A 12,341-nucleotide genomic window follows, 5' to 3' on the forward strand; every position below is an offset into this window, starting at 1 on the left:
GTGAAAACACTGCATTATTGACACTGTGAGTGTGTGAGAGAGAGATGAGATAGAGAGAGAGAGAGATGCATTATCATCCATGCAAGGGGTTTTATGGACTTCCTGCTGAGCATTCCCTGCATTTCCCCTCATCAAACACCCCACATCACAGTCATCATCCCCTGCTTCTCCACTCATCTCCCGGCCTCTCTCCTTCCTCTCCTCCCCGCTGTATCTAACTGCAGACATGCAGGAGCAGAGGAGCCCCCCAGGCTGGTGTGTGTGTGTCTGTGTGTGTGTCTGTGTGTGTGTGTGTGTGTGTGTTTGTAAGGGAGCAGGACAAACTGTAACACAGCCCTGTGGTCAGTCAGCTCAGGTGTCCTTGCTCGCCTCTGTGACAGACATTCACCGACAACACGCTGCAAGGGCCAAGCACCAATCTTTCTCCCCTGGCCACAGGGAAAGTGAAAGCTGAAGGACTGTGTACCCATGCGTTTGAGTGTGTTAATGTGTGCAAATCCTGGATGTGTGTGTGTGTGTGTGTGTGTGTGTGTGTGTGTGTGTTTATCTTGTTTTCTGAAGGGGTGCGCGTGTTAGGTTTTATTCACCGGGTGAGCCGCTGCTCGCCTGTCACCACCAAAAAGGCCAGTTTTAGACATGTCATGTAATGCTGATGTTTTGACATGAGACAAAGGTCTTGTGTCACACTCTAATACCCTAGGAAATGGAATGGCGCGAGAAAGTGTGTCCTTGTCTAGAACACCCACTTCATAGTATATTTATTTCTATGTATAGTGTGTAAGTGAGTGAGTGAGTGTGTTATGTAGGTGTTGGTTGAAGGGAGGGAGGGAGAAAAGCTGCATTTGATTCACGGCTTTGTGATGGGATGTGAGGATGTGTATATGAGAGAGTGAGTGATGGATGGAGAGCGTCATTGACTTTGAGTGATGGGGCCATTTGTTTCCATAATGCGTGTGTGAGAGGGGCAGATAAGAGAATAGAGATGGATTCTTCACTCAGAGAAACATGTTCATTCCACTGCCACCTAAACCCTCCCCCATCAGCTCCTCTGGAGGGGAGGGGAGACCAGGTGGTCCACTCTTTCTCTTTCACCCATAGTTTCTTTCTTAATGTCTTTCCTTTCTTTTGGGGGCAGCCGTGGCCTACTGGTTAGCGGTTCGGACTTGTAACCGGAGGGTTGCCGGTTCGAACCCCCGACCAGTAGGCACGGTTGAAGTGCCCTTGAGCAAGGCACCTAACCCCTCACTGCTCCCCGAGCGCCGCTATTGTTGCAGGCAGCTCACTGCGCCGGGATTAGTGTGTGCTTCACCTCACTGTGTGTTTACTGTGTGCTGAGTGTGTTTCACTAATTCACGGATTGGAATAAATGCAGAGACCAAATCAAAAGAGTATATATACTATACTTATACTATATACTTATACTATATACTTATACTTCTCTTACCTCTGGACCGTTACCCTCTCTCTCCTTCCCTTGTTCTTTCTCTAATGTGCATTCCTTAAGTTGTCTTTCTGCCTCTCCTCTCCTTTCCTTTCTTTTTTAGCCTACTTTCCAATTCTGACTTCCTCTTTTCTTCATTCCTTTCCTTGCTCCCACCCACGCTCTCTCTTTCTCTCTCTCTCATTTTCTCTCTATCTGTGCGTGTGTGTGTGTGTGTGTGTGTGTGTGTGTGTGTGTGTGTGTGTGTGTGTGTCGGGGGGGTTATTTACTGCTGTGACGGCTGGGAGAGTTCTGTCAGAACAGTCCTGATGGCCTCTCTGAGAGAGCGCCACCCTATCGCTCCATCAATCATCAACTCCCAAATCAATGCTGTCTCCACGCTCCACCATAGACTAACTGCTGCCGCACAACACCAGCACTTACAGACAAGAGAGACAGAGAGAGAGACAGACAGAGACAAAGAGAGAGTTATCAAGTAATCAAACCTGTATGTACAGTACATGGCAATATCCAGTCCCCCTCAACACATACACAGACAGGTTTACACTCACAGTTCTCACAGAAGCATGCACATGTACACACACACGTGTGCGCGCACACACGCACACACGCACACAGGCACACACACACACACACACAGAGAGCAGAGATTAGTATTGGTGAACCCAGTCTTTGGAGTGCTGATGTAATGCTGATGATGCATCATGTGATCTCCCTCCTGGTGTACAAAGCAGCTGTTTCTCACTCTACCTCGGATCGCACCTTCATCTCTCAGACGCCCATCATCACTCTTTACTGGGTCCCCACAGGCCTCATGGAATATTCATCAGAGAGAGACCAAATTCTAGAAATTTGCTCTGGAACTGAATGATGGAGTGTAGGTTCTGAGATGTTGTTTGTGATTTGTGAAAAGCTTTGAGAATGTGTGATGGGAGTATTTTTCGCCTGCTGTCAGCTTTCTCTTCTCAGTGAAAAGAAAGGGGTGGGGGGAAGATGAGGCTATTTTTGTTGGTGAATGAATGCACCACTCCACTCACTGCATTCTTTATGTTTGTGTGGCCTAGATCATGGTCACCTGATTGTTGCAGCTCCTCACTATGGTAATTGCTGCTTTCTTGAGGAAAAGCTCAAGAGCAGAGAAACTAATCTTATGATCAGGGCCTCATACTTAAACACACACTGACATGACGCAGAGCATACACACACACACACACACACACACACACACAATAGTGTTGTAGTGTAGTGTGTCATCCCCGGGGCTGTGGGTCAGCCCTGGTGATAGGGATGGTCTGTGCTCCGCCTGAGCAGCAGCTGCTGAAGATGTTACAGGCTGTAGGGAGCCCAGAAAAGACTCCCCAGCGGCCCAGTGGGTCCCTTGGCTCCATCAGCTCCCCATTAAAGTGCCCCATGAGCCCTGCTTACATTCCACACTCAATTACACAGAGACATGCACACATGTGCACACACACACACACACACACACACACACACATCAAACATGCAGTCTTCACAAAATTCTTCAGTTTGCAGTTTCTCTCTCCATCCATCCATCTCTCTCTTTCTTTCTCTCTCTCACTCTCTCTATCCATCTCTCTCTCTCTCTCTCTCTCTCAATCCCTCTATGTATATTCTGGACCTGACACAGTAATGTCTTTGTGCTCCTCTGGCTTGGCCTCTTCACCCTCTCTTCTTTGCTGAACTGCACATGCTCACACACCCCTCCCCTGTGTTTGGGTGTTATGTGTTGTTTGTATGTGTGTGTTTGTGTGTTTGTGTGCTGAGACCCATATGGGTGCTCGGACACACACACCCCTCCCCTTCCCCCTGTCTCCATGACTACCACAGCAGGGTGGGTGGGGGTATGTCACCGACCTCGTTGCGCTGATCTCCTCAGCCTCGTTAAGGATTACGGAAAGGGTCTCCATAGCAACTCTCATCTTGCAGGTGGCATGGGACTTAAAATGTGTGCACTAACGAGCATTAAAAATAAAAAACAGCATCTCACCTGTCTGAGAACCCCCCCCCCCCCCCACACACACACACACACACACACACACACACACACCTACACCTACACCTACCCCCCCCCCCCCCACACTCTTGTGCTAGATGAATTTCCACAGAGGGAGTTCTCTGTGTGCATCACTCAATGAGTGTCAGTGCCAATCTCAGCTCTGCAGTTTTTTTTTAAACTGTCCTAAAATTGTGAGAATTGTTCTAAAACTTACTGTTTACCATGTTGTTAGTCGCTTTGGTTAAAAAAAGCGTCAGCCAAATGTAATGTAATGTAATGTAATGCTTCCATGCAGACTCACCCCCACACCCACACACACTCCTTCACACTCAGCTTCAAGCAGGGACTGGGTGCGAGGCAGGGACTGGGAGCGAGGCAGGGACTGGGGCGAGTTTGCTCTGGGGGGCCTGGGCTGCCCACACGGACATAAAGGGTCTTGTTAGCACGTTAGCGCGCCACCTGCTAGGGTGCCACTGTGAGCAGGGGAGCGAAGCCACAGGTGCCTCCAATACTCACCTACTACTTTTAGGTGTGTGTGTGTGTGTGTGTGTGTGTGTGTGCGTGTGTATGTTTTGTGAGTGTGTGTGTGTTCTATGTGTGTGTGTGCGTGTGTTTTTTTATCTTGTTTTCAGAAGTGGTGTGTGTGTTATGTTTTAATTCACGAGTGATTGTGTGAGAAGAGATATTTAGGGAGATATTTTTTACTTTAATTAGTATTTACACTAGCATTTATAGCAAGTGTGTTCCTTGAGATGTACAGTGTGTTCCTTGAGAAACTCAATTTGGTGTGTCAAACATGTCATGCAAAAATGATCTGACTTGCCTTGACTTGACTTGAAGATGGGGTGATCTAATTAAGAAGAGTTGTCATTAGTTGGGCTTCCTCTGAGGTCTCTGTGGACGCCTCTGTGTGGCGCTTTTTTAAAGCACAGTGGGGCACTGATGCCTGGTGGGTGCCAAGTTTCTCTCCTCACAGAGAGGACGAGGACGAGGACGAGGCATGTTGTTTCCTGCTGTCACGGTATCGATGCGGTGCCTCTCACCCAGACTGCTGGCACTGCTTCTCAGAGCTAATCACAAAAGAGCAAGGACTTGCTGTGTGTGTGCATGTGAGTGTGTGTGTGTTTGTGCGTGCGTGTGTGTTGTCCCATTGTGTGTACCTCTGTATGCTTTTGTCAGTTTCTTCCCCATTGAACATGCAGACTGTTTGATTACACTCCCAACACATATATGGACCATGTAAACACCAGGGGAGTCGGGCTCTGAAAAACTGTCTGCTGGCTAGCCATTGGGCATCGTGTCCTGGGTTGTTTTCTCCCTTTTAAGTGGGTTAGACAGGGCTGGTCTTGAGCCCCGGGTGGTCATGAGCAGCAGGGAGCAGCAGTTAATGTCGAACCCCAGGCACTCCTGACGCACGAGGTGCAGGGAGGAGAGGAGGAGAGGGGAAGGAGAGGAGGAGAGGAGAGGGAAACTCGGCTACTCTACTTTCTCCTTCTCCCGCTGCTCCTGCTGCCTCGGCTCTTAATTTTGGCAGGTGTATGGGAAAGGTATTTAAACCCTCAGCCTGGGTGTTTTGAACATTCTAAAAAAAGATTCCGTCCGCAACAATTTAAGGTTAAAAAATTCCATGTTTTAAAATTCCTTGTGTGTCCGACTGTCCGTACTGTCTGTGTGTTTGTGTGTGTTTGCACACACACAGATGTTTGTATTTTTGCACTGGCACACATTGGAGTGTGTAAATTTTCATTTGTGTGTGTGTGTGTGTGTAGATCTCCGTGGTGCGTCTGGCCCCAAGCCCCTGACATCCCAGCGCTCTCTGCCGGGCACCCCCGTGACTCTCAAGCACTTCCCTGACCTGCCGTACCTCCATGGACGGCAAATACAAAGAGATTGCCGAGGTGAGAATGCCTAGCTCTGATCTACACTGTGTGTGTGTGTGTGTGTGTCCTCAGTGTGAGTTCACATGCACATAGTTGATTTCTGTAAGCATGGTTATCATGGATATCACTATAAGTGTGCAGGTTTCATGTTTGTCCATTCGCTTTTGTTGGTTTGTTTGTTTGTGTACATCTCCTCATCAGTGTTTTTCCATATATCGTAAACATACTAATTACCAACCATTTCGTTCGAAATTCTAAAACAACAATGTTTTTTTAATACTTCAAAATAACATTTGATAAATGAACCTTACATTTTTCAGTAGCCATAGGTGTGTAGGATTTGAACAAAATGTAGTTTGGTTCTTACCGGGGGTTTTTACTGCCTGAAATATCCGATTTTGTTTACCATGTTCTGAGTTAAGTGCTGGGCTGGTGAGTGCATATTCCCAACCTTCTCATGGCACATCAACGGTTAGCCTGAGAATTCTCGTCGCAATTCAAAATTCCACTGGAACTCCAAGCGGATTTGTACACGCAGCCTTACAACAATGTTTAAAGCTCTTCGAGTCACGATAAAATGACATTTTTGGTACATAGCTAATTTAGATACACGTACTGTATGATGTGGGTGCGTTTCTTTAGGAATCCGCCGTCTTGGTTTGTATAGAAATGAATATTAAGTGACACATACACGTAAGAGGTTGGACATACGGGACGGTTGGTAATATGTGACGTTCCGATACTATACAATAGAAATTGTACAACCAATGCAGTACAATCATAATGTGTATGCATGTACTGTATATGTGTGCTTGTTTGTCATGTCTTGTGTGTGTGTGTGTGTGTGCGTGTGTGTGTGTGCGTGTGTGTGTGTGTGTGTGTGTGTGTGTCCTGTCCACAGGAGCTGTTCTCGCGCAGCCTGGCGGACAGTGAGATGCGCAGCGCTCCATATGAGTTCCCCGAGGACAGCCCCATCGAGCAGCTAGAGGAGAAACGACACCGCCTGGAGCGGCAGATCAGCCAGGATGTCAAGTGAGCTGCCTGCCTGAGAGAGACACACACACACACACATACACACACACACACACCTCCAGCAATACCCCTGCCTGTGCCCATACGTCTCTTCTTCTCTCTCCTCTATACTCTGTTTCTCTTTCTCCTCCCTCTCTCTATCACTCCCACCCTCTCTGTCTTTCCCTCCTTCTCTCTCTCCCTCTCTCTCTCTGTCCATCTCTGAAAGCTTGACCTTCACATTCTCCTGTCTCGCCCCTATTCCTTGACAACCACAGCTAATCACCTGTTAGCCTCTTGCATGCTAACTAGTATCAAGACTAACAGGCTAACCTTGGCTTACACTGATGTCGCTAACAATTGATACTTATGATAATCCTCTCACAACTGCATGTGCTTGCACTAAACAGTATGTACTAATATTAACCCATCAAATAGCAGAAATTACTGATAGTCTGCTTATGTACTAATTACTATCATGTTGCATGACTAAAAGTCACTTGTGTGCTAATGCTTAGTTTAGCGTGTGTACTAAAACATTGGCTAGTCAACAGAGAGCTCAGAGTTGTGTGTGGGAATCACTGTTGAGTCTGTGCAAAAGGGGGCATTTTCACCATGTCACTGTTTGTTTGCTCTGTTCAGCTTTAGGGGTCTGGTCAGTGTGAACCGGCAACATCATGTGACCAATCAGGAAGCAGCACAGTGGTGTTCTGATCGTGTGTTTTCTTGTTGCCTTTTTGTCTTTGGCTCTTCACCATAACTCACCTCCCCTTGATTTTGTATGTGTGTGTGTGTGTGTGTGTGTGTGTGTGTGTGTGTGTGTGTGCATATGTGTGTGTGCATGTGTGTCCCTGGCTTTGCCCGCCTCTTCACCTCTGCTCCAGGCTTGAGCCAGAGATCTTGGTACGTGCCAAACAGGACTTCATGAAAATTGACAGCGCTGCTGACCTGGAGTGAGTGAGCTGCTCTCCCACATGCAAACGCCTGCCCTGCCTCTCTCTCTCTCTCTCTCTCTCTCTCTCTCTCTCTCTCTCTCTCTCTCTCTCTCTCTCTGTCTCTCTCTTTCTCTGTATCTCTCTCTCTCTCTCTCTCTCTGTCTCTCTCGCTCTTTATTTTTCACCTCCTTTGCTCTCTTAGATTGCATGATAAACAGCTGAAAGATGAAGAGAAACTGTTATATACATTGTCTCATTCACATACTTGCTTCCTTTTTCTCTTAATTCCTTCTCTCTCTCTAGCTCTCTCTCTCTCTCTCTCTCTCTCTCTCTCTCTTCACTCTTGATACTGTTCTCTCAAACATTAATCCACAGACTTCATTCTATCTCTTCATGTCTTGACTTTTCATCTTCATCACTGATGCCTTCTCAGAGTCAGCCCTCCCTGTAATCATACCTCATGTCTGACTGAGCCCCTTCTTTCTCATTGAGGTGCCATGTGGTTGTGACAGTTGGTGGGTCTCTCCCTCTTCCTCGTGTGGCATCGGTCCAGCTGACAACAGCCCCTTAGCGATCCTGCCTGGGCCTGGGGAAGTGTGGGGCATCGGGCCCTATCATGACATTCTAAAGTGCATCGTCACTCGTCAAAAGTCTATTCAAATTTAGTAGGATGTCCAGTTCACATTGGGAGGGGTTTTGTTATCAAACGTGGAGCGCATGGCACAACAAGATGTTCCTAGGTTTTTTAATCAGTCATATGGGTGTGTTTGGGGCGTAACATCATTTTAAACCAATTAGAATGACATCTGTCATTCCCTTTAACGGCGCAAAGCGCGATATGTCAAATAAATGCATCGGTATTTTGGCATTCAACGGCACATTTGAAGGAGGCTGCTTGCGAGACCGTATGGAATAGTCATTGTTAAACCATGCTTTACTAAAACCTAGCATAGCCTTGACGCATTTGCAACCGTCTATTATTTGAACTCATTGGCAAAGTGAAATTAACTTCACCAAGGAGTCAGTCAATGACAAGACAGTTATATGCAGTTACTTTCACTATTGACTGACAATGGGTTACCATCGAAAACATAGGCTGGAAAAAGCAACACTTACCCTAATATTGCTCAAATGACTGAATAAAACAACATTTATCCTGCAGAGGAGTTGCTTATATCTCGTGACAGTGCGTCTTCAGCTGTGCTCCATACGTGTCTCTCGCCTCTCCCCTAATCACTTTTAACCGTTATTACCAATTTGCAAATGATGGTGAATAACTACTCACCATGAGATGTACAGTATTTCGTAATGTCTTTATTCTAATTATGTTTCCCATTGTAATCGTGCAATTTGTAATGCTTTGCATGGACGTGCGCTGGTGTGCGTTCATGAATGATAGAAGGATGGTGCGTGCACCTGCTACGATAGCGATTTTTAGACAACGCGCCAGGCCCCTCCCTAGGTTGTTAATTGCCACACCCCTGGGCGCAATGTTTAAAAAATAAACGTGCAAAATACCGAATTAAACTTTGCGCGGGTGGAAAACGAACTTTACGCCATGCGCTGGTACCCAAAATACAGCCCATTGTGTTTGATGACCGGAGACAGGAGCAGACCTTTTACACACACACACTTTGAAGTGGCGGCCGTACAGAAAGGCCATCCAACACCAATCTCTCCCCCACACTGCCCCGCTTCCCAGCAACCTTTAGTTGGACTAATTGGCATCTAGAACTCTCTGAGTCATCACACCTCAGTGTATCCCGCCGGCACTCGCACACACACACACACAGCGATGTAGCTAAGCCTTTTGATCCTCTGATCTTTACTCTGACGAGGGTGGATATGGAGGGGGTAATTATATTTTCCAGAAGTGTCTTCTGTCCTCATTATCAGGGACGGCCACCAGAGCCCCAGCTCATGCTGGGCTATCCACATGACGCAGCACTCGTTGTGACTGAGTAAGCCAAACTATCTATCCATCTATTCATCGCTGACTTGGTAACCTACCCCTTTACCATCCCATCACTCTCTTGTCTGCTCATTGCCTCTCTCTCCCCTCAAAGTCTCTTCCTGTCTTTTTGTCTGTCTTCCCATCCCACCTCACTGCCCTCCTCCCCTCCCTTTTCCCTCTTTCTCCCCCCTTCCCCCCCCTGACCACCTAGCTAACGTTGCTCCTCCTCCTCCTCCTGCGCTCCAGGTTCCTGAAGGAGCAGAGCATGGTGGACGTGGACCACTGTCTCAAGAAGCGTGACGTGGGGGTGGAGCGCGAGTACCAGCGCGTCTCCATATCGGGAGAGGAGAAGTGCGGGGTGAGACGCTAGCACGGCTAACTCCTCACAGGGACGATGGCCTTCAGACCCCAGCTGTATTTTTAAGCCTTATTCAGGTTATATTTAGCAGGACAGTGCCTAAATTAATAAGTTAAAAATCCTCTCGTCCTCTTTTAGGCGTTATCGTTGTGGTCAGATAGCTCTTGACACTTGATGTATTTATTGTGGTAGAGTGCTATTTCAGTGACATCATGTGATGCTCCGGTCAGAGCTCTCTCTCTCTCTCTCTCTCTCTCTCTCTCTCTCATTCTCTCTCGTTCTCTTGTAAGCTCTCCTTTTTCTCCCTTGGATTCCTGGGGCCAGAGAATGACCTTAAATGGGCATCGCGTGGCGCTACATGGGCCAAGAGATTGTTTTATTAGCTCCTTCTCAGGGCACTGCTGCTTTCGCACTAGCACTCATTAAGCTTAACTCGCAGGGCACGGCAGATGCCCGCATCACAGGAGTCATGGGGTCAATGCCTGAGCACTCAGCACTCAGCAAATGGATAGGTGGTATTCACTGTTTTGTAGCCACCATGTCGCCGTGGTTTAAAAATAAATGAGAATGGAGGTGTTGTAAATGCTTAGGGGTTTAAGTTAGAGTTTCCTCCATATACTAATGTTCACCATTCCAGCCACACAGGGCCAGGTGTTACAAGAGCACCCAGTATACCTGAGGACAGCCTGTTGATGTCAGTTGTAGATTGTTACAGCATCTATGATTATTAAGTTGTGTAGTCCCTTTTGAAAATGAACTGTGGACACAGTCTAGAGATTGCACAGAGCTATCCTTTCACACATGTAGCCCAGGTCAGGAAATGGCCTGGGTAAATCATGTTCACACACCAGTTTGGAATTATCAGAGTCTGATCTCACATGATGAGACTTTAGCCCATACGATGACCGGACAATTTGAAGAGATCATTTCAAATGTGAAAGGGCCATAATGACTCCATTGTGATAAACACCATGCCGGTTTTATGATTCAGTGATTGCCCTCAATTTGACCAACCCGATAAAAAGGCCTAGATTGGTTTAGAAATGTCAAGCTCTGTTAACCATCAAATTGTTCCCACCTTTACTCTAATCAAATTCCCACTCAGATGTCTCCAGAGATGAATGCAATTTACGAACAACAACACTCTCTCTCTCTTTCTCTCCCTCCATCTTTCTCTCTCTCTCTACCTTTGCCCCACTTTCTGTCTCTCTCTCGTTCCCATTCTTTGAACCCTTCTGCCTCTCTTTCTCTCCCCCTTTTCCTGCCTCTCTCTCTCTTCATCTCCATCTCTCTCCCCTGCTCCCCCCCCCAAAGGTTCCCTTTACAGACCTGGTGGACGCAGCCAAGTGTGTGGTGAAGGCGCTGTTCATCCGGGAGAAGTACATGGCCCTGTCCATGCAGAGCTTCTGTAAGACCACAGCGCGGGCGCTGCAGGAGCTGGGGGAGAAGCCCATGGAGCTGCGCGTCTACGAGGAGATCCCAGAGACCCCCGTGGACGCAGGTGAGGCCACACTCGGACCACCCAGGGCCTGATCCAGCGCAGCTACTGTAGAACCAGGGTGCCATTTAAAAAAAAAAAAAAAAAATCTGAGACGGGATGCTTTTGAAACGTTTTGTAATTATCACTGCTTGAGCCATTGGCGCTAGGCTGCTGAAACCCTGAAATACTCCAGTACTTCAACTGCAGTATAAGACGTCACTTTGGATAAATTAATACATCTAAATGTAAAAGTAACTTACACAGTGCTGCCTCTGGGACTGGAAACAAACAAAGTGGGGGCAGTCTTGTCTCCCAAATGACAAAATACTGTGTGGAGTTTCTGGGAGAGCTCTGAAGTGAGGGACGAGCTACCTCTCTGGCTTGTTTTGTTTGGTCTCTGATATAAATACAATGTAAGTTGCTTAGGACAACCTGTTTGTTCTCCTCTTCGTGGAGTTGTCCTCCACCCTAGGCCACCAACAGCCCAGTTGCATTCTTTGCAGATTTTGAGAGTTTGAAATATGCCAATATGCTGCACTGAATCATTTTAGTTTTCTTTTATTTGTCCAGCTAGCTTTTCTGCTGAATGAAGCCATTATGCTTGGTTACACGGTCTGCATTCTGAAACGGCGTGCAAGATCAAGGCCAATAGAACCAGTCATCGCGCAGCCACTGTGTCAGCAGCACGAGCGCTGACAGTGACGGTTCATTTCTGGTGTTAGATTATTAATTACACTAGACTGTTCTCACACTGCAGCGCTTTACTTATAAGAAGTAACTTGATATGGGGGGGGGGGGGGGGGGGGGCTGATACCTAAATGAATCCTGTGGACTGTGCTGTTCCAGAGGAAGTTGGTTTACACAGTGGCTACATCTACCCTGTATTTATTTATATATTGTTTCTCTCTATCATTTCTCTTGTTATTCTTTTCTTTTTTTCTCTGTTCATATGTTCCTTTCTGTCTTCCCTTCCCTCTGTGTTTTGGTAATGTCAGATGCCCCAGTGCATCCCCCTGTCTCTTTGACGCACCCTTATGAAGGCCAGGACCCCAAGAACATGCCCTCAGACATGGGCTACGGCTGTAAGATGGTGAACGGAATCATCCATGTCTACACCAAGAAGAACAACATGGACAAGTAAGAGACATCAGTTGTGTGTGTGTGTGTGTGTGTGTGTGTGTGTGTGTGTGTGCATATGCATATATCTGTGTATAATTTTAAAGAATCAGTACAGTCATATGGTTGTGTGTGTGTGTGTGTGTGTG

The 12,341-nt window shown here is 47.0% G+C and overlaps 1 protein-coding gene across 1 annotated transcript in view; it reads left to right on the forward strand.

Annotated features, from left to right (window-relative positions):
- LOC121706452 (AMP deaminase 2) overlaps positions 1 to 12,341 on the forward strand; it is a 49,581-nt gene that overhangs the window by 28,817 nt on the left and 8,423 nt on the right. The window contains 6 exon segments of the mRNA XM_042088195.1: positions 5,228 to 5,356; positions 6,240 to 6,370; positions 7,234 to 7,302; positions 9,485 to 9,596; positions 10,911 to 11,097; positions 12,072 to 12,213. Of these exon segments, the coding sequence (XP_041944129.1) occupies positions 5,327 to 5,356; positions 6,240 to 6,370; positions 7,234 to 7,302; positions 9,485 to 9,596; positions 10,911 to 11,097; positions 12,072 to 12,213 (671 nt within the window). The 5' untranslated portion in view covers positions 5,228 to 5,326.

The sequence above is a fragment of the Alosa sapidissima genome, chromosome 4 (assembly GCF_018492685.1).
Source record: "Alosa sapidissima isolate fAloSap1 chromosome 4, fAloSap1.pri, whole genome shotgun sequence".
Lineage (NCBI taxonomy): Eukaryota > Metazoa > Chordata > Actinopteri > Clupeiformes > Clupeidae > Alosa > Alosa sapidissima.